The sequence below is a fragment of the Pocillopora verrucosa genome, chromosome 8, assembly GCF_036669915.1.
Source record: "Pocillopora verrucosa isolate sample1 chromosome 8, ASM3666991v2, whole genome shotgun sequence".
Classification (NCBI taxonomy): Eukaryota; Metazoa; Cnidaria; class Anthozoa; order Scleractinia; family Pocilloporidae; genus Pocillopora; species Pocillopora verrucosa.
The window spans coordinates 16,639,542-16,664,899 of NC_089319.1; the positions used below are offsets into that span (position 1 = coordinate 16,639,542).

A 25,358-nucleotide genomic window follows, 5' to 3' on the forward strand; every position below is an offset into this window, starting at 1 on the left:
AACATACCGGTAGAATTGCGCAGAATGATCGATTGTCAATGCGTTGCGAAGATCTCTTGGGCGTTGAAAACAGAGAAGGCGGGTCATGGGAGGGTTAACAACACAAAATTGGCTTAGACTGGACCACAGGTAGCCCAGGGTCGCTAAATGATACTCCGTGATTACTTTGCGTTATGGGCGATCCCTGATAGTAAATCTTTAGTATAGAGGGCAAAGCAGATGCAATATTACCGAGCTGAACAGTCCAAAACCAGCTTATTTAACCCACAATGCAAAGGAATAATTACTTAAGCGAGGTAAGTTCGTTTTTAATTTAAAACTAGCTGGAACTTCAACCGTACATTTCCATACAAATCCTAATAACGCGTCAATTTCAAATTTACAGAGGCTCGTCTTGTGAGCTTAGGCCTGCTGAGATAATAGCCCATGATCATTACTGCTTGTTTCTATACTTGTTGGGAATGGAACAACTTACTCAATAGTAAGGAAATAATTAAATTTTATTTATAGAGGGTGACTCATACTAACAATACAAGTTGATGAACTAACGGCCTTCTTTTGTGGAGGATCCGGTGAAAAGTTAATATATAGCTCCGAAGTAATATTATGCAAAATATATACATATATTTTTTGATGACATGAACGAACGTTGCCCTTTGTTCGTACTGTATTTCTAAAGAAATTTCATTTGAGACTTTTACCGCACAATCGTTTTGAAAGCTTTGCCCTCAGTCTTCAAGTTGCCCTATCCTCAACGGCTGTAATTGTTTACCTCTAGGTTCTCAACCGGCTCCTCGCTTGCGTGACCGTCCTGATGTTTTCCTAAGCTAGTGGTATGCACTCTTACGTAAGAGCGCATCTTGCTTCTTCTCGTCTATTTAAATGCGGTTGCCTAGGTTTCGCACCCGCCCAACCAAACAACATCGAAGGGACACCAGACTTGGAGATTTTGATCTTAGTCTTACTCGTGAATTGAATGTTCTTCCTGATGTTATCCAGCTTCGCATATGCTGTCGCTTCCTTCTTCAATCTTTCCTTCATGACTCTCTCGGTGCCACTTGAGGGTCACTTGACTTGTTGACCTTCACGCTCAGGCAGGCTAGCACCCAAAAGCCTTCTAGCCCTCCCAAGATAGATATCTAGTCACGAGAAACCATAAGCTAAGAACCAATTGAGAAAATTGTAGAAGACGCTTTGAAATCACAATAGGCCTTCTAGGGTTGAAAGTGGCCTACAACAAGATGTTCCTCTCGCGCGCAGACGGCGAAGAAAATTTAACTGAGGAGTCGAATAACCAGCAAGTCTGAGGCATGTTTCTGTTGAAGTTTTTAAAATATTAAGGCCTGGAGAAGAGAATATAACCTTGGCCTGAAGCTTTTACTTCGAGTTCATTTCCACCCTCAGCGTGAGGGTGAGTTCACGATGGCCTTTGCGTTAGGATTCAGGTGCTTAATGAGCACTCTCAGCGATGTGCATGCTTTTTTAAAAATATGAATACTTTATAGCGCCTTCATTACCTACGTAGGAGCTGTACAGAGAAGAACTGTTTACGCAACTTCCGCGGGCTAAAAATTCACTAAAGGAGTTTTTAACCTGCGAAAGTTAAGCATACAGCCATGAGCCATAATATAGCATAATAAAAACTCAAATTCTTCTGACTGACTGACTGACTAATTGCTTGAATCATTGTCTGACTTAATAACTGACTGACAGACGGACCGATTGACTGACTGACTGACTAACTGACTGACCAGTCTGACTGACTAATTGTTCGACTGACTGCATGACTGACCAACTGACTGATAGACTGACATATTAATTGACAGTTTGACTGAGTGACTGACTGAAATACTGATTGACTGACTAACAGACTGACAGATTGATTGATTGACTGTATGACTGACTGGTTAACTGTTTGACTGACTAGCAGATTGATTTACCGACTGGCGGACTGACTAACTAACAAGTAAACCGACTAACTAACTGACTTGCTGTCTAACAGACTGACTGAGTAGTAGACTGACCGACTGATTGACTGACTGACTGACTGGCTAGCAGACTGACTGACTCGCTGGCAGATTGACCAACTTGGGACTGACTGACTGACTGGCAGACTGACTGACCGTGTAAGGCTGACTGACTGGTTGACTGACTGACTGACTGGCAGACTGACTGACCGACTGACTGACTGACTGGTTGACTGACCGACTTGCTGACTGACTGACTGGTTGACCGACTGACTGACTGACTGACCGACTGGTTGACTGACCGACTTGCTGACTGACTGACTGGTTGACCGACTGACTGGCAGACTGATTGACTGGTTGACTGGTTGACTGACTGATTGTCTGATTGCCTGGTGTACTCACTGAATGACTAAGGATGAGTTAGAGAGATCGACCGACAAAACTGATAAGACAGTGGATTTAGCCTGTCTTGAGGAGTTTTGTGACTGACTAATCGACGACAAGCACAAACTTTTAACTAGTTTCAAATTTGTGAATTGAATTAAGAGGCATGATCTTGGCTTAGAGAAATAATTGCACAATAAAAGTCTTTAAAGTTAAAACTGAGTTTGTTTCTTAGGAGAAACGTTTGATTTGTCACTACAGGCGAATCCTTAAAGACGATCGAATCTTTAATTTGTACATGAAGCGTCGCGGAACGGTTTTTCATTATGTATGCCTCAAGCCTTAAGATTTTTCTCACAAAGGCCTTCAAAATTCTACGGAAACCAAAAACTTTGCCCGCTTTCGCATCTCTCATTAAGATAACAAGTTATTCACGATTCCATGAAAAATAAATGAATAAGTTAATATTCCTCCTCCAATTACTAAGTCGTCGTGATCAAACAAAATATATTATTCGTTTGTGTTTATTTTACTAATAAAATCTACTAGTAAAACCGTTATGATGCACCATCAAAAAACAAGGCAAGATATCAAACATTCCGTGAACGCACCTAGATATTTTGAATTCTAACAAGAAAAACAAGGTTAATACCTTGAATTATTTAAGCTAGTTTGAAAAAGGGCGTTGTCTATAAATAAAAATATCTTACATTTCTCGAAAAAATAAAAAATTATGTATACGATAAAATGACTTGTTTTACCCAAAATAGTTGGTGTGTTCATACTAAGATTAATCTTCGATTTAAGCGAGACCAATACCTCACGTCCCGTCCTTGACAGCCAGTGTTTGTTCATCAGACCGATTTCCAGCACCGATCGCTTGAAATTTTACAACGATTCTCACAGGAATGCTTAAATCCAACACCACTGGAAAATTTAGGATTTTATCGATTTATAACATGATCCCAAATGAAAGCCGATTTTTCCATTCCCTCGTGCGAAGGTAAATGTCATATGCTTGTTGAATGAGCGGTCTCAATAACTAGTGATATAGTATAGCATGGCATATCATATTACATTTATCTTGACCCATAACAGGTGTTTTCACTTTTAATTTCCAATCTTGGTGTTTAGTTTTTTCGGAGACCATTAATCGACCCCTAGTGGCTATTTGCATAGCATATGTAGTTTGTTCACTCGAGACTCTTTTATTTCATTCTTGCTTTAATTAATCCGATAGCCAGTGGTTAGGGGTAGAATTGCTTTAAGCGTGGAAAAGAAGGTGTGTTGATGACATTGCTTGTCGAACGATCATTGTGCAGTAATGGCTTCAAAGTGAAATTACACCGAGAAGTCATTACAGTTTCCCTTGCATAATAATCACAAATTAGAATGAGGTTTTATCATTTTCTCGCCTAATATGACTAGGCTTGTTGTTAGAGGTGGAAATTCGCACGAATTGATCAAAAAAATCTCTTTCACACAAAAAATTTGGAATACGACTCGTTCATTAAAGAAACAGAATTATTTTGATGCAAATCGCGTGAAAGAAATTTCCCACAAAATGTTCCATAGATTCTGAAAGCACCATTCTCGAAAAAATGTGAAAATCTAAAAGGAATATCACTGTTCAGTAAACAAATGATAAAATATTTTAGACCGCTATCATGTCCTGGTGTCGTAAAATCCGGCGTAAGGTGCATAAAAAGGTGTAAATTAATAACTTTAACGGGGAAAAAAAACAACAACACAACGGTTTTTAAAATTAAGTTTTTTTATAAGATCTTCAGCTCATTTCTAAGTGTAACCTGTAAGCGTGTCACAGCTCCTTAATCGTTACGTGACTTGAATGGGAAAATCATGCCCTAACAATGTTTTGACTAATATGACCGCTATTGATGCGCCAATAATTAAAAACGGTCGACCAGTACCTTATTCCTATTCTGAGAAGAGCGTACTTTATCAGAGCAATTTGGTGGGAAAAGAAACCCGCTAATTTTATGGACAGGGTAGTGTTTACTGCAACGCTAACGGGGGTTTTGGTGTAAGATAATAATCAGTTATATAAAGTACTACACATTCAAAAAAAATCAAAGGAAAAAAAATTACCATTCGGTTTATAACTCGCTAACTAAAGAATTGAATAGAGGAACAAAGTACAAAGAGATGAAAAACTATCGTGTTTTCACCTTTTTTTTGAGAAGAGCAGCTGAAATTTTGGATAATTTCAGTTTTCCATGGATGTTTGGCCCTTTTGAAATGAATATCTTTTTTTTTTTTGTAAATTAAAAGCTTCGTTTACTGTTGTTAGACTTGAAGTTTGGTAAACGGAAACAGATGCAGTCAGTTACTTTGATGTGGTAAGATCACAAAGAAAGATCGAGTCTACAGAAGAAGATTTTTAAAATAGGAAATCTCTTAATCCAGATTAGTTAGACTTTAGAAACAAAACTCAAGCTTTTTAGCTTTGATATTTCTTTTCTCTATTTTGATGGAGCAGAATCATTGTCACTCATTCCGCAGTTGACTTAGTTATAGAAGAATTATGAAAGCAATGCGGGACCGATCTCCGGAATCATTGTAGTTTGGTCGATGCTGTCTTCTTTTCATAGACTTCGTTGGACACAAAAAAAATGAATAGAGAGAAAGCAGAAAGAAAGTGTATTTTATTCTTTACGCCAAAAACAAAGCGCGCAAATTAATCCTAAGCTCTGGCGGATATACTTTTTTTCTCCGTTTTATCAAATGAATATTGAGTCATCGAACGAGGGAAACCCATGGAAATGCTGAAACTAAAGAGACTGTGTACTTTTCAGCCCGGTTTAAACCTCTTATATTTAGTTTTTTTTTTGTAAACAAATGAAACGAGTTTGAGCTTTCATTCACTTAAGTAATGAAACTCTTAAAAAACGTAGTGTTGTTTTTCGTAAAGTACCTTAAAAGAATCATCGCGTTTTGTTGTTACCTATGACTGCAGCTGGTACGATTCGGGAATAAATACGGACCACTGACTCAGGATAAAAATTTTGAAGATCTTCACAAAGGGTTTCTTGAAAAATTTCCGCATTCAGAGCCATGATAACTTTCCTGAAACTGCGCACATGTAAACGCTCACAAAGCTCGGACGCATCGAAATTTCGATTGAGGATTTTCACTGTTGTTCAAGTCTCTCCATCGTAGGACAAAATTTCCCGTTGTTAAATCAAGTTTCTCTGATCATATCCTCGCAAGCCAGAAAGATTAGAGATGATGCTAAAACTAAGCCGGTTCTTTAGATAATGAGCTGAGTTTAATTGAACATGGGTAAAAGGCACAAAGGTCTTAAAAACAATGTTACGATGGATAATGAATGGAACATGCGAATAAGGATATAAATTGAATGATTTATGGTTCATAGCCTTTTCTTCTACTCTGTTCTGTTAACGGGGACTTTCTTTCTCGTTATCTCTTTTTGCGAATTACTGATCATCAATTTTCCCTATTCATCAGATAGTTTTAGCGCTATGGAAAGTCGTACTATGTTGTTTACAACTCTTTGGTTTTGCGTGGCTTTTCCCCAAAGTATTATTTTCCAAGTTATTATCTGGGAACTCGAGTTTATTAAAACATTTATGCAAATGTAATATTTGTTCCGAAAACATCTGTCATTGGGTTTAATGTGAGTTGGTATCCACTCACAAAACAACCAAACAAGTATTTGCCGGGCGTTAAATCTATGTCAAAAGAATGCTTGAAAGAAAAAAGCCTTCGCATGGCGCCGTTAACGCTAGCTTAGAAGAAAAGAGACAAACAAAGAGGTGTGAAGAAAGTGTTCGTTAGAAAATTAAGATTTCCTACTTTTTTCTATTCACGTGAATACGGCATTGTACGCGATCGGTAGGCAGCCTTCTTGAAGGCGTGTTTAACTCATTAATGGGCTACAGCTGTCTCCTTACAGGATAAACAGTCGTTAACTAAGATTTTCAGTAATTAAAGGTTCGATAAAAGCTCTCAATAACATTTTGGTAAAATACTTATCGCGGCCATGTGCGGCGAAACATCAAATAATTGCTTTGGTGATAAACCTTTCTTCCGTTAAGAAGAATGCCATTTTGAACACAATGATTTCAAAGAAAAGGATGAGTCCTAATGATTTCTTTGATCAAGAGAAAAACTGCCGAGTTAGTGACAGGTGAATGTTGTGCAAAGTTTACTCTTGGAATGCTTAAAGACATTTATAAAGTCAGTCCTCTTCGCTTCCCGTGAGTTTGGTCGTGTTCTACTTTTGCAAAAGCCTTAATTTATCTCTCGCTCCTGGGTAAAGTTGACAAACGCAGGATCATAAATAAACCAACACATCAAATTACATATATTTTGCTCGCTAAACTGATCTTAGCGGCAGCGACGACGTGTAAATTTCTATTGACCTCGTCGCTTAGCAAATCGAGATGGCTTCTAATGTAAGCTTACAACCTCGCCAGTAAATGTAAATTTCTGATAATTGGTTTTATAACCCTTTAAAAAATGTAGTGCGTAAACGAAACGATAAAGGATAAAGTCTCCAACGTCAGTTAAAAACTTTTTTTTAACACAACAAACTACGCACTTTCTTCGGCTGTAAGTTCTGAGATTTCCTTCCAAGTCAGTGATGTTGTTAGAATGCCTTACGCTGCAAGAGTTTTTATCACGCTATTAGGCTGCTCACTAGCTCACTATTTTTATATATTGTTCGAAATAAAAAAGGAAATAGCGGAGGAAAGATCTGGACACAGAACAGTTTTACCGATCGACTTTAAGTCTAACGAGAAGTGTTTGGGCTGGGAAGTTAAACTTAAATCTTCACAGGGTATCAAATTTTTGACAAACATCTTGTTATTCTACTACAATTTTTTTATCTCCATCCAAAAACGCATCTGTTCGCTTTGACAAGCTGTTTGGTCGTGTGCTAAGTCGAAATCTAAGTTCCTCTCTTTCATTCTTTTTTTCCTTGCGTCCCCGGAATACCTTGAACTTTAGAATTTTCTCTGTATCTATGAAGCTTCGAGGGTAAACACGATTTAATCATTTATTGGATTATATTTTGAAAATCAGCTTTAGTCTTGGATAGAGGTCAGAGTCTTAGACAAACTCTCCGGCCCTCCCAACAATTCAGCGGCATTAAAAGGAAGTGACCCGAGTTTTAAACTTCACATTAGATAAAAAACTTATCAAAACAAAATTGTTCTCATTACAATTTTTTCGCTCGAATGTTTCCTAATCATAACGGATAACGGATTTACGTTCCCGCCTAAGGGCAGAACAAGGTAAGCCTCGTCCTCGTGTGGGTCGCAAAGCGTATTGGGAATCGCACCCAAACCGAGTACTGACTGGGGTCTAGTAAGTTAGCTGCTATACTTTGGCTTCTTCCTCTCTCAAGGTTATGTGGTTGGAAGCACCAATACTTAAATATTTTCTCAATCTGAACAACACAGACTACAAGGTGATATAAACAAGATAGATAAGAGCTGTAAACTGAAGGACTTCGGCAAAGAACAGGTAAGAGACATTGTAAGACAGGGTCTTACAATTTTCTGTTATTTTCCATATCATACTGGCATATCGTAAATTTCTCTACGAGTTCTTGTAATAAGGAATTTACACGTAGGCAATAGGACATCGATATTGTTTCCTAGAAGGGATGAGAAGAATATTAGCACTTTTAAAAGGTACCATATGTGGTCCATATTCCGTAAACTCTTATAACATTTTTACCAGTATGTCTACGTGTTTGATTTCGAAATTTCTCAAAAGAAATGATTTTAGCCAGAAAGTTAAAAGTGAGTCTCTTAATTGAAAATGCATCCCGAACAGATTCTTACATACTTGTATCATCCACTACTGGCCTTTCATTTTGTCTGCCAGTCGGGACATAAGAAATTGAATTATTATACAGAGTTAGTTTTGTGTTCCCAAGATTTTAATCGTTTCTGTCGAACGAAGGCAGTGCTAGAGTTTCACTTTTTTGATGCTGCTCCATTAAGTACAGTATAAAGTCAGGAAAATTTGTTATAAATTTAGATATGAAAATTAATGAGAGGGTTATGAAATAAATAAACCCTTTCTGGCTTGCTGGTATGTCAGCTGATAATGTCCCTGGCTGAGAGATTGTCTGTAGAATTTCACATTTGCCCTAGAAGCTTTGCTTCTTGGCCAAATATCACGTTTTTTAATAATTTTTCCGCCACAGACATTATCAGGCAACATACCAGTTTATTTACTAAAGAACAGCCTCCTTCTACCAAATGTCAGCCAATAAACAACCAATAAACTACTCACATACAACTCTTAGGCTGTGGACAGGTTATGGACAGGTTGGCAGTTGTTTGTTACAAAAATTGAAATTGTACTTTATAGCAATATACCCTAGAATTGATGCCTACAACAAAACTTTGACCGTACACTATATTAGTTCTTAATAATTGGATTTACTCTGCAAACATTGAATCACTGTTAAGTGAATTGAACAGCTTCATTCCTGCTAGGATCTCTTGAAAGACAAAGCATGTCAAATTGTCTTGCAATGCTTAGCAAACCTTTATTTATACATTTAAGTAGATAACTTTTCCAATATAGAGGACAGTTTGAAAAACTAAACTTTTGGTAACTCTTGAAAGTGCTGGTGCTAAATTTGGCTGGAACTTGAAAGAATACATCTTCCCTTCCTATGTGGCATCTATGTCTGCTGAAGTTTGGATGATTAATAAGGCAATTTGATCATACTGTTACCAACAATTCACTGACAGATCATAGGCAGATTACTAACTGACAGCCAACAAGTGTAATGAAAACTGTTGGTTGTCAGTTGGTAGACTGTTGACTGACTGTTGGCTAACTGCTGGTTGATTGTTGGCTAACAGTTGGCCATTAGTTCCCAAACAGATTTTTACAGCAAGGTTTTTTTTTCACAATTACTCTCAGGTGATTGTTGGAAAAATTGAAAACAGACTCCCCAAAGTGATTGACATCAATCACTTACCTGGTTAAGTATTTAAAAGCACATGCTATGAAATATTTGTTTGTCTATGTTCACATTTCTCCCAACAGCTATAAGATGATCACTTATAGTAGTAGTTTTAACTTTGTGAGATTAACTTTGTGAATTATTTTCCTTCACTAAAGCATGGATTTCAAACAACTGATGAACTTGGCCTCTCAAAATAAAAGTCGTGCAGAAAAGCAGGTAGTACATAATATGAAATTTATTTTATGAGTAAAAATTAGTTTAGCTATATCAGTAACTCACTCAAAGAGATACACTGTGGTAGTTCTTTCATAGTGTGCACTATGAGGGAAAAAGGTGTATGAGCTAAATAGAACTGCAAAGCTCTTACCAGTTTTAGCATTTCAGACTTAATCATAGCAATAAATAATGTACAGTAAGGGCAGGGAAAATTACTCTCATTTGCTTGTTGCTGTCCTTGTCTTAAAACATGTCTGTGGTTGGTCACCCAAGTGAGAGATGACCTGTAGACTGGAGGTCTTAGTTTCTCTAAGCCATCATTTCTGTGTTTATTTACTTTTTGTGTATTCATTGGCAATATTTACACAGGCTGGCCTGTTCAGCTTAAAGTTGATGTAAATAGGGGCCTGTATAAACAATTTAGTCTAGACCACAGTGCACAGAAGCTACATTCCCTACTCTTTGCAAGAAGTGGCTGGGTTTTTGAATGTCCCCTGCTAACCAGTACAGAAAAGATGTAGGAGACAATGCCAATGTTTTATCATCCTTATCCAAGAATACTAAAATGTCTAACCAATTGCAGCCGTCATAGCAAAGGTAGCACATTCCCTGAGTGTTGGCTGGTCTGGGGCTTGAACCTTCAACCTTTTACACTGCAATCTGGTGCTCTACAATATAAGCTTACCAAGTGGTGGCTAACCATCTCTGTTACTTTGTGAAACATTCATTCACTAAATATTAATTCTATAAAACTGTATTGAATAAACAGAAAGACACAAAAGAAGTGATACCCAGGCATTCTAATGGTGGATCAAAGGAAGGTGTCTCACAAGCTGCTGTTCAAGCTTTTCTTGCAAAGAGAGAGATGGAGAAAAAAAAGAAGGCAGGTAGGAATCCTGATTGATACTGGCTTTAAAAAGTTCATTGAGTAGCAGGGAACAAAACAACAAAATACCTTAGAGGTATTTGGGGTGTGAGGGTGAGGATAAACTATAAAGAAACCATGTTCCATCCTAGGGGAGCAGGATACACCCAAAGTTACTTTTCGTGACATAGTCCAGAATAATAGTTAGCAGTAGACTTCCGTCTCCTACTTCTTCTTTGTACTGGAAGGGGTTTACTCCACATTTAAGGTTTTAAACTGTATGATTTCAGGGTTTATTGAGATAAGCATTTTTGGTTAATATTTTTGGTTGGTTGGGTGAAAGAAGTGACTCTGACATCAAAAACAGTAGCATGAATTTGAATAGAAGTGTTTCACAGCAAGAAGAGCCGTATACTCATTATGCTTAAGTTTGCTTTCTAATGTTACTTGATTCAGACAATCAACATACAACTTTTTGGGGTGTTAATTTGTTCTTGCAGATATGAATGAGACATACCTTCTTTTCTGATGACATTGTTTTGTTTTTTATAGAGGATAACTTGGTTTTATGGACTGAGTTGATAACTAAATTGGCAGCTGTAGAGACTTTCTAAAGCTGGTGTTTTGAGTAATAGCCCTTCCTTTGTCTTCTTATTCACCCTGACAATACTTGAAATGTCAGCTTTGAAACTCTTTACAGTGGCCAATTTACATCATCAACTAAGTTGATAGAACCAAATTATCTTGTTATACTCTCCTGGCAACACAGCACTACATTTTGTTTTAGAAACTTACCCCCTTAATTCATTTTTTTTTTTATTTAGCTGAAGAAGAGGCAGCAAGACGAGCAAGGATTGAGGAACGTTTAGCCCAGTCCCTAGGTGTTAAAAGAACAGAGTCTTCAAAAGTTACTAAGGGTGGAGTATCATCACAGGAAGGACAAAAAAAACCATCAAAGACAGATGTGATAAATGGAAAACAATCAACTAGAATATTGAATGAAAAACAAAAAAACTCAGATCAAAGAGCATCTAAAAAGCTCCAGGCTTCATCTTCAAAGAACACTGATCGCGACAGAACTAGACTATCTCAGGAAGCTGATGGCAAAAATGGTGTTACAAGGTCAAAGTCATCTTCTGCAAAGAAAGGTGCACCTCTTAGTTTTAAAGATTTACTGGCTGCTGCTGAGCGCAATAAGAATGGGAGTGCCCTTTTAAAATCATCAGTACAAAATGTTAGCAGTGCAAAGAAAAAGGAAAGTGACAAGGAAAGCAATCATGTCAAAAAGGAAAGTTTAGAAGACAAATTTACCAATCCAGCACAGGATAAGAGAACAAAGCACCCAAAAACAGTTCCAACTAGGGATTCTAAGACATCATCAAAACTGGCTACAAATGATAGCAGGGTCAAAGCTAAACCATCATCTTCAACACAGAGTTTGAGAATGAAAGAAAAGCAGGACTCAAAGCAATCTTTAGGGTTATTGAGCAGAAGTAAAGAGCATCTGGTCAGTAAAAAAAACTCTACAATTGCACCAATACCAAGTAACTCAAAACATATTAGTCCAAGTGTGGAAAGACAGTTAGTGAAAGAAAGACAACTTTACCGTCAAAAGGAAAGAATGCTGCTAAAAAGGAAAAGGAATCCTTATATGGATGAGATGGATGATTTCATTGATGATGAAGATGTCGATGACCCTGCTGATGTCTCTAAGTATATAAAGGAAATTTTTGGTTATGACAGATCAAGGTTTGTATCTCTTTTACAGACTGATTTACACCTTACCATCAGTATATATATTCTCCACTCTCTTGCAGTTATATTTCCTTTGGTACTGACCAGGAGAATTTCTTTAACTATCAAGAGCTACTTAAATTAGTTGATGATCATTTCCTTTATTCTTGTGACCTTCATGTGTCATTCAGAGATGATAGAGTGAGGAGGAACTGGATGCTAGGGTTAAATTTCTTTTGATGTTTTAAAGAAAAAACAATTACAACAGACATTTGTATCGACTAACTAACGTTGTCAAGGTGGCAGTGTCTAGGGCATTCATGTCTATCACAAGTGATAGCTTTGCAACAGTGTCATCTAGAACATTAGCAGTCATAAGCGTGGTGGATCTGTATGTGACATATATTTTAGAAACAGGCAACTGCGGACAATCTAGTTTGCAGAATACAACTTTATTTTTATGAAAACTAACCAACTACCCTAAGATTTTTTTCATGAAGCCTTTCAGTGAATGATTATAAGTTATTGTACCAGTGCTCAGACAGTCTAATCAAAGACCCGCTATCCAAAAGTCTAGATATTCTAATTGTAACTTGTTTGAATGTAATCTTTCCCGCAGATTCAATGACGAAGATGATGATTTGTCTTGTATGGAAAGCAGTTATTCACAAATAGAAAAGGAAGAAAATAAGAGGTAAATGTAGGAGATTGTCGCAATCATGAACTCTCATCGTGGGAGTTATTGTTAATGTGATATTCCCTGATTAAAGAAGTTAAATTCTGGACACATTGTTAGGGGAAGGGCAGTATGGGAAAGAGTTGTTTCGGGAGGACAAGGGAACTGAGAGTTGTTGCTCCCACTGTATGCAGCTTTTGTTTTTTAGCTGCTGGTCTGTTTCTGGTTTAACCATCTTGTTACATCACTAGTTATATTTAGGACTGTAAGCAAACCATGACTGCTATGGTGGGGAATGCAGAAAAGCAAAAAATCTTAAGAGAAGAAGAATATCTCCTTTCTTGGACATCTTTAAGCCATCCTCTGCAAAACAACAATGTGAAATCACCAAAATTCGTGCAGTATAAGAATGGAGACCACTACAAAAATTTCTTTAAGTTTCCATTTTGAACTCAATGCTGCTCATGTACCATTTGCAAAATTCTTACAGAAAATTTAAATATTTTTTTTATCAACATCCTCTTCTAGGTTGTCTTCCTGACTGTTTAAGGTCCCTTATGTGTCTAGCCTCCCTTTAAAATTGCATCTCTTTTTTTGCATCCTTTTTTTTCCTGAAGGCCATTTGACCTTTTATCTTTGTTTGGTTGAATGATGCATCTTTCATGGGTTGTTAAATGTTTCTGTTTCTTGTTTCACCAGTGCCAAGATAGCTCGCCTGGAAGATGAAATTGAGCAGTTGAAGGAATTGGCAGAGCTAAAGGAAATGAGAGATAAACTCAAGAAGAAATCAAAGAAATAAAATTAGTTGAAGAGTGTGGAAACTAGTTTTTTTGTCATTTTATTATGGCTAGGCAGACGAGAAGTCTAGTTACCAGGCAACTACAGAAAGACATAACTAAACTCTTCTGCAGACAAATTTTCTTTAGGAGGGATTGACAACTTTCTTCCCTACTGGTGTGTTAGACAAAGATACATTACTAGTCATTCTTACATGGGGAATGGTCTTCTTGATATGTGGCAATGTGTTGTTAACTGCTTGAAAAGTCTTGTGTTGGATTTTCTGGAAGTTTTCTATCAAGTTTTCAAACAGCATGAAATAATCACTGTTAAGTACAAACATCTTTCGAGAAGAACATATTTTCCCAAAAGAAGGAACTTTAATTTACATTAGAGCAAATTTTATTCAGAGAAATTGAAAAAGGTAACAAGTCAGGAAAGGCTTGTTGCTCTCTTCCGAAGTGGAGGATAAAGTTCAGAATTTAATGACAAGATATTTTATCTAATAGACTCTATTTAATTTTACTTACCTATACAGAGGATATCTTGAAATCCAGAAGTTTAAGATAGGTTACAAATATTGTAATTCAGGCTACCCAAAATAATGCCCTTAGTTATCAACATGTGTAGTTAACCTACAGATGCATTATTAGATAATCCACTAGTTGTCAAATTTCAAACAGCCAAGGTTAAATTAAACTTGACTTTGGTTTTGATATCAGTGTGGTGTTGTTTTGGTTGGGAAAGCATGCTATAGTATTTAAAGGCCTTTTCTCAAGAGAGGTACAAAAGTACATAAATCTGGCCCCAGTTATTCAAAGGTTGGATAACACTATCCACTGGATAAATCTCTATCCGGTGGATAACACTAAACGTTTTCCTCTCACTTGTCTGCTGGATAGCTATTTATCCGTTGGATAGCATTATCCGCCCTATTTACAACAAGGCCCTGTGTATTTAGCTTCTTGGGCCTTTCTGTAGGAGGTTTAAAAGAAGACACTCACTTTATTTCTTCAAGAAAACCTGTTTTAGCCTGTACAAAGGTAAGTGGCTGACAATGCCTAGTCTTCCACATTACATACAAATTAAATATTCAGTGGTGAAATGTTTTTCTTTTATTATAATTTAGTTTTTCTTTTAATATTAGTTTGAAGGTTAATTGGTTGAGGCCTTCATAGGTTACTTCAGGCCTAAATAAATAGGTTGTAAATGGCCATATCACTAGGGCACGGTCAAATTTCATGAGCTTAGAGCCATATTGAAAAAGGCATGGCATTCACACTAGCTGAAAATCTGTTCTCTTAACTGAACAACCAGAATAATGTAGATACACAAACAGTAATTTTAGAAAATACTTGAAACTTCAGAGAATAAGTGTAACACCTTTGAGAATCTGCCATTAACTGCCACAGATGCATTTCAAGTGTATGGAAGCCTTCTCATGTGACATTGAGAAAACTCTTTATTTGAGATATACAGGCCTCTTGGTTTCCTAGTGGTAGTGGCCATACTTACAGGGTGAAATGATAAAGGATATGATAGATAGATAGATATGATAGTAGATAGTAGTGACTATAGCGCAGTGCGAATTTTTACCATGGACTTCAGTAAGGCTTTCGATTTTGTGAACCATGCTATTTTGTCTGCCAAACTGAAACAGCTACCTCTAAATCCGTACATTATCAATTGGTATCATAGTTTCCTCTATGCAAGACAACAGCGTGTTGTTAGTTATAATTTTTTAGGACAGTGGAAACTTGTCAATAGAGGAACCACACAAGGTAGTGTAAGCGGACCGTATCTTTTTAATATATTTTTGAACGATTTGGAGATTTTTTTTAATGGTTGCCCTGTGCTTTTTAAATATGCCGATGATTCCACTATTCTTTCGCCTATCACTAGGAATAGTGACCCGTCTGCCGACTTAGTAGGACAGTTCTTAACATGGTGTAAAGACAATAGAATGGTCTGCAACCCTTGCAAATGTAAAGAGCTGGTTGTTAGAAAGAAAAATCATAATGTACTCTACTCTCCAATTAATAATATTCCCCAATGTAATAGCTTCGTTTTATTAGGAGTAACTTTACAGAGTGATGGAAAATTTGATGAGCATGTAAGAACTAAGCTTGTCAAAGCAAACAAGTGTTTACACGTCCTACGAACATTGAGAAAGGAACATTACTCTCAGGCAGAGATTGATCATCTTTTTATATCGATTGTTTTGGCTAATTTTAGCTATGCACTTTCAGTCTATGGGGCATCTGAGTCCGATCTTACGGTTGTACAAAAATTTTTAGACCGATGTCATGAACGCGGTTTTATCTCATTTCCAGTTTTTATCAAGAACCTTTTAAACAAACAAGACAGAAATATTTTGAAGAAACTAAAATCAACGGATTGCCACCCCCTGAAAGATATCATTCCTGTCCAAAAGACATATCTACACAATCTCAGGAAAAAAGGCTGCGCGCGCCCGAAAATTAATACACAGCGCTTTATGAACACATTTGTAAATAGGTTGATATTTAAGCTCCATTTATTGTAATGATATACTTTTTAATTCATAATATGTATGTAGATTTCTGTAGTTTTTTCAATTCATTGTAACATAAGATATGTAGTTTTATCTTATGATGGAATAAAGACCAAATCAGGATGGCAAAATGTGGCTGTTGGCTGTATGAAAGGGTGACCACATTAACAAGGAGTTATTAAACAAAAATTTATTGCTGTTTTTGCAGGGCCAGAGAAAAGTGGCTGTAATAACAAGGTGACTGTATTTAAACCAAAGTCACCATGAGGCAGGGTTCCACTGTAGTATGGTTTTGAAGATGTTGGTATAAACAGAACCCATAAGCTCCTTGATTAGATCAATCCACCTTCCCAATATAACTTAAGTTCTTAAAGAAAACAGAGAAGACACAAATTTCAAAAATTGACTATAAGTTTACTGGTTTTGAATTACAAAGTTAGCAGTGTCCTTTGCCAACAATGCCTACAAAGTTGTTGATTACCATATAATTCAAACAAAAGCCAGCACTACATTTGCAAAATTTCTTGAGACATCCTGTTTTGAAGTACAAATAATTCCACTAAAATACTAGGAGGATAAAAAGAAATAAAAACCGACAAATAAACTCTCTCTTCACAATGAAAAAAATGCTTTGTAAATGAAAATGCTGTTAAGAGTATTGGAGTACATGGCTGTCATGTATAATGCTGTCTGTTCCTCGAGTTGGTCAGACCAACTCTTGCTTCAAGGAATTTTTACATCTCCACCCTCACAAATCTGAAACAGAAAATGGCAAAGTATTAAAAACAAAGGTGTTTTGACTTCATCTCATGGAGTTAATTTGTAAGAAAAAAGACAAAATAAGACTGCAAGTTGTAAAGCACAACTCAGCAAGTGGAACACTTAGGTGTAAGTGGTTGCAAAGGACATGAAATTGACATAGCTGGAAAATCTGCCATTGCGAATTTAAAACAATACTTCATACATGAAACCTCCAAAAGATAGAAAGTAAATTTAGCACTGAACCATCCTTTGCATTCCCTAACATATTTTATGGGTTGCCATGACAATATGTCAGCCTATACCCATATCTCCTTTTACCTAAAGCTAGACAATGTGTGTGACATGTTTTTTCCAGACTCCATGCAGGAGTGATAGTTCCTGAAATCATTTCAGCCAAACCTTTTCAGCTCTTGATAGACATCAAGGAATATTCAGTAAATTATTTTAGGAAGACCCAACTCATGAAGAAAAAAAGGAACCCATAATTTAAAACACGCAAACATGGCAGTGCTCTTAGAAGAATTAATGGAAAACTGAGGGCTCTAGTCTCAGAAATATGAGGTACCCGGCTCTAAGCGCTTTAAATCCCATGATCTAATTGTTAATTCTCCCCTCTAGCTGCTGCACATTTCCTTGCTAATTGGTAACCAAAATTTTGTTAGATCACAAGTCCTACCTGACAAGTTTGAGCATTCTCATTACCTTTTTGCTAGATAATGTATGAATATTATAGGGAGAAGTTGTATGTTGATCACTTCTGGGAATTAAGAGTTACAAGTGTTCATGAATGCAGAGTTAAAAATTTTTAAGATTGCTTAGAGACAAAACTTAGTTTTAAGTAGCACAAAAGCCTGACCAAAACACAGTGTTTATAGACCTTTCAATTTTTAAAGACAGGTTTAAAATAAGGTGCATCATCTAATTTGATTACTAACCAGCGCCTACGAGACCCACGCTGTCTATCAAATTTGGCCTCCATTTCCTCCAGCACTGAAAAACCAAATTAATCACAAGAGTTTCACTTGAATACATTATTCACTAGCTTCAAAGATGAAATCACTCATACACATTTGAGGGGGAAACTTCAACACACTTAAAGAGTTACAACAGGGCTATACAACCATGTGTTTGTTGTCATCCTAGAAAGTATCATAGACTTGGAATCAATTTAGTTGACCTAATGAGTTAGTTTCTGTTTAATTTTGCTCTTGGTTGTTGTCTTTGAAACCAGTTCTATTTCATAGTTGCTACATTCACAAATGAAGCAAAGACAACAAAAAAAAATTTTTCCAAACCAAAATGATGACTGAAAAAATACTCACGTTTTGGTGTATACTTCACAACTAGACGGACACTTCCTATGGAACAATGGAAAAAAAAATTTATTTACATCAAAAGAATGCTTTCATTTGCTTTCACTCTTCAAGCTTTTTGTGCCAGAGTTTTATTCAACCTACCTTCAGCTGCTTTCAAAAGGTCAACAGCTTTCTCATGATTTTCTCCTTCAACACTCTGAAAAATAATGAAGTTAAGTCAAGCTCATTAATCCAGTGCCAATATATAAATTCCATGTCAACTTTTGGCTAAAGATAGATTGTGATCTCTGATTCATGAATCATCTCATATACTAATGTGCAAAATATAACAGTGAATGGATTAACAAACCCCAATAAATCATCTTACTAACTTGCTTATTGAGCAAGGTTTTAAACAATGACAATGGTGAAGGAAAAAAACGACAAGGACAGCAATAACTATCTATTTCATCCAAGAGAGGTACCCCCAAGATTGCATTAGAAATTCTCCTTACTGTCTGCCATTTAAGTTCAGAGAATTGGGTATTGGATCAACTTATAATCCCCTGATTGATATTTTTCTTCTTCTCATCACTTGCCTGCTGGATATTGTATCAATTTTGTAACGAGAAATTCTGTCTAGGTCACTCATGCCAGTTAGAGGATTAAATATCAATACTGAATTTCCAGTGACTCACTTCCACTCGACAGGTTATAAAAGAAAGGCTTTTGGTAGTAACAAACAATCGAAAAATTTTCTCACCACTCCATTGACTGAGAGCAACTGATCCCCACGCTTCAAGCCACCATTCCTACAATGATATAACAAGAATTATCTCTCTTTAAATTCTATTAGGTGTACCTTGTTTGGGATGGGAACATTGAGAATGGAGGGAAAACAGCTAACCAAACCAAGAGTATTTCAACAATTTAAAACAACCCAGTTTGAAAATTTCAACCCAGTTTAAAAAATTTTAACCTAGTTTAGAAATTTTAAGCTAGTTTGAAAAAAATTAAACTGGTTCAAAAAAAATGAAACCAAAAAAATAGTTTGAACCATAACAAATGCAAAGAGATGGAATTATTCATACCAAACAACCCTCAATTTGTCTATCTATTCTGATAAAGGGCTGATGCTCAAAACATCAGTTAAGAAACTCTTTACTGTGCGTACTTCATATCAACTCAGTTGGTGACCAAATTATCTAGTAACACCCCCCAACCCAGCACCACGAGTTGACAAGTTGAACACTTCCCAATCAAAAGGATTTTAAGAAGTTATCAACACACCTGTCAGCCACACCACCTGGGATAATACGCGAGATATAAATGGGAGAATTCTGTTCTCTCCCACCCATCACATTAAAGCCAAGCCCTTCTTCATTCTGAAAGGAAACATTCAGCAGAACATTACTATAAAATATTATATAATAAGTTCAGTTATGCACGCATTCTGATGATGTCATTATTTAAACTTTTTTTAATTCTTTATTATATAAAACAAATAGATTCCAAGTTGCCATGTGTCTGTTCAGTAATAGACCACAGAGGACGTCAAAATGTGGTAAGAACATCAGTGACACACTCAGCTGCGCCTCGCATGCCACTTTTTAGTTCTTACCACATTTTGACATCCTCTGCGATCTATTACTGAACAGATGCATGGCAACTTGGAATCTATTTGTTAATTGGAATACAAATAAACATGTCAGTTGGATATTGAAAAGGTGGAAATACTTCTGAGTTCACCAAATTACAATCATGCCATTGAGCACAGGAAGATCTTGCTGAACCAAAACCACAGATGAAATATTTTCCTTGTAACCTTACAATTTAGGCTTCTTAACCCTTTACACCCTAACATCAGTCTGCAAGTTCTCCATACTGTTCTCTATACATCTCCCATGGTAGTCAGAAGGAGAATTTGACTAACAATCAAGAGCTTTTTGGGTTTTAATCATTTCCTTTATTCTCATGACCTTAATGTTTGATTAAAGAGTGGTACTGTTGGGAGAAATTTGATGCTTATTACTCTCAGAGGTTAAAGGGTTAAATAATTTCTATTGTATTACTGTTACATTTATTGTAATGTTTCTGCTTACCTTGGGAAGTTCAACCACACGGGGATGTGCGTGACCTTCACTTGCAGCAAAAGCAGCAATCGTGGCCTACAAATAAACACCACTGCATTCAAAATTTGCTAAGAAGAAGTTTGATAAAGTTGACAACAGAAAATATGTTGACAAAATGTTGAAGTGAAGGATTTAATCATGTGATTGTATGAAAAAAAAAACTAATATATACTTCACAATAATTCATAAGTTATTATGTGAGTCCTCATGCTGAAATGAACTTAAAATGCCAAAACAGCTAACATCCCGATGGTATTTTCAATTTTTTAGTAAAGTTGACCACAACAGTTTCACTTCTTCTAACATGTTCTCTTACATACTTTATACATACATATACTTTATTTATGCTCGAAATTTACAGTGTAGCTGTAGAGCTAATTTCTTCGAGAAAATAAGCTAAAATAAAACAAAATATGCTATATTACAATTCCAATATTATTTATAAACCATATACAACATTATGCATGCAGGGGGACATATAACTTGTAGATCTACTGTGGAAAAGCTTCATATCTGAGAATCTCCTGCTTGAATTCTTGAAAATTTAATGTTTTGTAAGTGTCTGGGAGAGAGTTCCATATTTTGCTAGCTAAGTATGAAAAGAATGCAGACCATAAGTCTTTGTTTTTGGGTTGGGAAGATTTCTGCACAAATTGTAGGATGAAGAGCATATGGTGAACATATCTTTTAAATAACCCGGATAATTTGTAAAGAGCAGACTCTAATATAACGTGATCATGACGTTCTGGAGGCGTCTGATGAACAGAGATTTTACGTTAACTTTGCTCGGTAAAATGTCATAAGGAGAGCTGTAGTCCTGTAGTATAAACCTAAAAATGCACTTATTTAGATTATCTACTTTGTCGGCATTGCACATACCACAGAAATGCCAAACAGAAGAACAGCAGTAAAATGCGGCAAAATAAAGGCTTTATAAAGCTTCAATAGCATCTCCTTATTAATAAGTTTCCGAAATCTAAGCATTACATTAAATTGATTATTTATTTTCTTACAGATAACTGATATGTGATTATCAAAAGAGAGCCTATTATCTACTGTCATCCCAAATATATCTATTGACTTATTTACTGGGAAACAAAAATTGTGCTCAGTTTCTCCCAGGATTAGAGCTTGGTGCTTTTTCTTGTTAACAATCATACCATTGTTTTTATACCACTGATTTGTGACATTAACTTCTTGACAAATGCATTCTTCCAGTGCAAGTGGTCTAGGTTAGATGAATAAATCTGATGGTTGTCTGCATATGCATTTAGTTTTGCAAACAGGTAAGAAGAAGAAGTTTTGCAGACAAGTAAGGTAAGAAGAAGAGAAAAGCTTATCAGCAAGAGGGTAATATGTTGCTCTATCACTTAATTCTCCTAACTAATTCACAAGGAACTGTATGGCAGTAAGAAGTGAGAAATATTCATTGGAGTTTGGGACCTGAAAGGTTGAATAGCTAAGGTTGGGAAGAGAACTCAAGGTAATTAAAAAAAAAAAGATGTAGCATGTTTAATCACCTTAGCTGTGGCCTGAGCTCTCACTTCAGGATTGCCTTGGATGTCAACAGTCTCATAAACATGTTCATACACCTGAAAACACAATAAAGGAAGGTAAATTGTCATTGAAATAGTATATGTCTATACATGCTTATTGGAAACTGCCTTATCAGGAGTTGAATTTCAACATGACATGGCCTGCTGCTAACACTTGCTAAATTCTTGGGAACAAAAGATTTTACCACAATGGGAGGTAATATTGCAATCTAACTGGCCAATTTGCCATTGCCAATTAAGGTACAGAGCTGCTCACATTTATGTGTTACACTATGGTTGTGCACTGAAAGAATCCTTTTATTTGACATCTATATTGCCGTAAAAAAAAAAATCAGCAGTGGTTTAGCATGGTCTGTACTCTTATCAACAACAACATTCATTACCACAGCAGTCAAAATTTTTTGTGGACTCACTTAGCTGAGCATAGTGAGTCCACAACATTTGGCTTACCTCACGGATGGCATTACAAAATTCACTCTGAAGAACTTTTTGCAAAGCTTCAAGTTTCTTTGGAGGAATATCACCACCTGGAAAACAATGATTTTAGTAACAGAGTAAATAGTATTACACACCATAACACATGTTTTACCACTATCAACAAAGCTGGTATTTACAAATAAAAATGTTACTTACTAGAGCGTAGCTTTTCAATCAGCTCAATGGCACGATTAACATCTACAGTTAGAAAAAAGAGCTCTTTAATTGGTTTTAAAACTTTTCTCAGCATAGATTGACACATGCTACATCATGGTTTTCCTTAAAATCATACAAGACCTGAAAATTTTACAGTTGACTAAATTGCGAATCTCTGCCCTGTAATATTTAGGCCTTAAAGAAAAACTAGTACAATTACGACGAAATTGCCTCCCCATATGATCAATTCATAAGGACTTTTCTATCGTGGGAAATACGCTCCACACCCATTTTAATGAACGATAGGCCAGTATAGACACAACCTATCAAAATATCTCAACTATACAGGCAAGCTCGTGACGTAAGGGCATACTAAGGACGACAATCCAGAGATGTTTTCAACAATAACAACACAAAGATTTCGAATTTTAGAGCGTTTTTCTCCTCAACGAAGCATAGAGTGAACCGCATTGGGATACATCATGGAAAAAGTACATTTTCTACTTATTCAAGTAAATCTAATCCCACCAAATATAGTCGAAACACAAACCTTACGACTGCTATTGAAGTTATGAAATCGAAGGTTATAATAAGGCGAGCAAAATAAATTAATCGAATGTGTATTAAGATGGCATTCGATCTCAGTGCATAATACAGTTGTTCAAGCAAGATTCTGTTAAGTCAAGTCATCGTCTAAAATTGAAAATAGTTTTGCGTTAAGAAGTGTCCAAGAAATATTTACCTCGAGCTAACGTTAGAGGTTCATGAGCATCCATCTTGAACGCGTCCTAATCTCGCGGTCACATGACATTTAAGGAAAATACTGAGTTTTAGTCTTCCTCGAGCAGTTGTCTCGTACAAAGAAAACTTCGATTTGAAAATAAGGGAACTGACATTGTTACTTTTACTTGGAAAACATTAAACAATACCTAAGTTCGAAATCTGTCTAAGGGTGGTACGAAACTACTAACTTCTTTGAGGAATAGGTAATTGAAAAAAAAAGCCGTAGAAAATCACGGTAATAGCTAAAAACTAAACTTCTAAAACAGAAAATTGCTTTCATCGATTTAAGATGTTTATGTTCGTACAGGAGGCTAAGAAAACATATCGTGCTGCTTAAATAAACGAACTTTTACTTAATAAGTGTCATTTGGACGTTCGAATGATCTCGAAAATTTATTTGTATAACCGTATTCCGTAAAAAAAAAAAAAATTCCAGGTGTTAGCAATTAGGTTTCTTAACACCGTAAATAAGAATCAACGTTTAGATTAGCTGAGGCTAAATTGGAAACGGTTCAGTATGCGTTTTTCTGGGTCCTAAGTTCGGTAAAAATTTATTTAAAATTTTTGGAAGAGAGAGATTTAACCCTTTAACTCCTAGGATCTCATTAGTAATTCTCTTTACTGTCTACCATATAGTTCTTGTGATGCTAGTTTGGAGAATTTGGTATTGAATCAATAATTTTCTTTATTCTCATCACTTGTCTGCTTGATATTGTATTGGTGTAGTGAGGAGAAATTCTGTCTCGGTCACTCATGGGAGTTTAAGGGTTAACTAAGTCGTCTCAACATTGTGTACATGATGGTTGATAAGTTAGCTGTAGAAACGAAAAACTCAATACTATCAATACTGCGTTGGACTGCAAATGACTTTTTAAATCTCTCTATCACATGTGTTTAGTTTTCAATCTAATCTTTGGCTAGCAATCCATGTTTCCAGAAGTTATTCGGTGGAATCAACCTTAAGTGTACTCGTTCGAGAATTTTGTTACACTGGGTTTTGATTAACAGCATCATTCGTCAGTTTGTTACATATCTTACAGTGAGCTTTATTACTTTGCCTAAATGACTGTGAATACATGAAAATCATGTATGTGAACTGCGGATTAATAAATGAATATGAGAGTCAGGTGATCTTTGTGGCAATGCACGCTACTAACTTAGTAGTGAGAATAAGTCATGAACTTGAAAAATTCAGGCCTGTACGTGAGTTAAACCCATGACCTCTGCGATACCGATGCAGTTCTCTACCAACTGAGCTAACAAGCCAACTGGGGAGCTGGTCATTCTGTTAGTTCGCAGTAAACCGGTTAAGTGACGACAATTAAAAATTAGTCTGAACATATGAAAATAATACATGTGAAGTGCGGATTAATAAATGGATGTGTGTTGCTCAGCTCCTTTTGCTGAAAGGAACCATGCAGATATATTCCCAAGAAAGATTACTAAAGATAAAGGAAACACGTCTTCTGAGAAGAAGGATATTTGGCTATCCAGAAAGCGAGATCTTAACTTGGACTTAGTTTCCCTAATGATGCACAATCGCATTCAAGCTGTGCATAATTCCAATAAAGTAGCAAGCCCAACTTGTGGAAACCTCTGATCCTGAGGCTGAAATGTCCCCATAAAAATCTGTAGGACTCAACAAGTCATGTCAAAAACCACTCATTATAAACTAACATATTACTTGAGTTCACAATGTAAAGGCGATATTTGAGACAATGCATTTAAGTTTGGTCGACGAGACTGACCCCGCACCCTCTTTCAATCGTACATGCTGAAGATGCACAACCATCTCGCTGACCAAGCAAACGTCTTTTTCTTAACTGGCTGTTGTATCGTTACCAGTCTTCGCCTCTTTAACAAAGGTACGAGGTGATTTTCCTCGTTTCCAAGCCGACGCTTTTCTCCGCTGGCGCCTGAAGTGATCGTTTAATTGACGAAGGAAAGTTTATGCAAACTCAAGAGGGACGTAAAGATAGATTTCATTAATTATTTATGTATAGTGGATTGTTATCGAGGAGTTTTCAGCCTTAGTTCTTACCCAAAATCTAAAATGATTATTT

The 25,358-nt window shown here is 36.3% G+C and overlaps 2 protein-coding genes across 2 annotated transcripts; one reads left to right on the top strand and one right to left on the bottom strand.

Moving 5' to 3' along the window:
* Nucleotides 1-7,727: 7,727 nt before the first annotated feature.
* Nucleotides 7,728-14,283, top strand: LOC136282935 (protein SPT2 homolog). The gene is made up of 6 exons (XM_066171034.1): nucleotides 7,728-7,865; nucleotides 9,489-9,549; nucleotides 10,319-10,436; nucleotides 11,239-12,163; nucleotides 12,768-12,842; nucleotides 13,524-14,283. Exons 2-6 carry the CDS (start codon nucleotides 9,490-9,492, stop codon nucleotides 13,621-13,623), a joined length of 1,278 nt encoding a protein of 425 aa, XP_066027131.1. The 5' UTR covers nucleotides 7,728-7,865; nucleotide 9,489; the 3' UTR covers nucleotides 13,624-14,283.
* Nucleotides 14,284-16,527: 2,244 nt separating this feature from the next.
* Nucleotides 16,528-23,311, bottom strand: LOC136283160 (protein lin-7 homolog C-like). Its single transcript, XM_066171512.1, has 11 exons — nucleotides 23,255-23,311; nucleotides 22,513-22,554; nucleotides 22,330-22,406; nucleotides 21,844-21,915; nucleotides 20,294-20,359; nucleotides 19,482-19,576; nucleotides 18,955-19,003; nucleotides 18,354-18,408; nucleotides 18,219-18,254; nucleotides 17,832-17,886; nucleotides 16,528-16,890 (listed from the first exon to the last, which is right to left on the bottom strand). Coding segments are annotated over exons 1-11 (582 nt in total). The 5' UTR covers nucleotides 23,289-23,311; the 3' UTR covers nucleotides 16,528-16,889.
* Between the last annotated feature and the right edge of the window lie 2,047 nt (nucleotides 23,312-25,358).

What these genes read in the sequence shown, in the direction of transcription:
- LOC136283160 (XM_066171512.1), bottom strand. Translation starts at nt 23,288, where the DNA reads ATGGATGCTCATGAACCTCTAACGTTAGCTCGAG. An exon ending in ACCTCTAACGTTAGCTCGAG is followed by an intron (nt 22,555 to 23,254) that starts GTAAATATTTCT and finishes TTCTAACTGTAG; the next exon opens with ATGTTAATCGTGCCATTGAG. An exon ending in GTGTGGTTGAACTTCCCAAG is followed by an intron (nt 19,577 to 20,293) that starts GTAAGCAGAAAC and finishes GTTTCCTTTCAG; the next exon opens with AATGAAGAAGGGCTTGGCTT.
- LOC136282935 (XM_066171034.1), top strand. Translation starts at nt 9,490, where the DNA reads ATGGATTTCAAACAACTGATGAACTTGGCCTCTCAAAATAAAAGTCGT. An exon ending in AAAGTCGTGCAGAAAAGCAG is followed by an intron (nt 9,550 to 10,318) that starts GTAGTACATAAT and finishes TTGAATAAACAG; the next exon opens with AAAGACACAAAAGAAGTGAT. An exon ending in GAAAAGGAAGAAAATAAGAG is followed by an intron (nt 12,843 to 13,523) that starts GTAAATGTAGGA and finishes TTGTTTCACCAG; the next exon opens with TGCCAAGATAGCTCGCCTGG.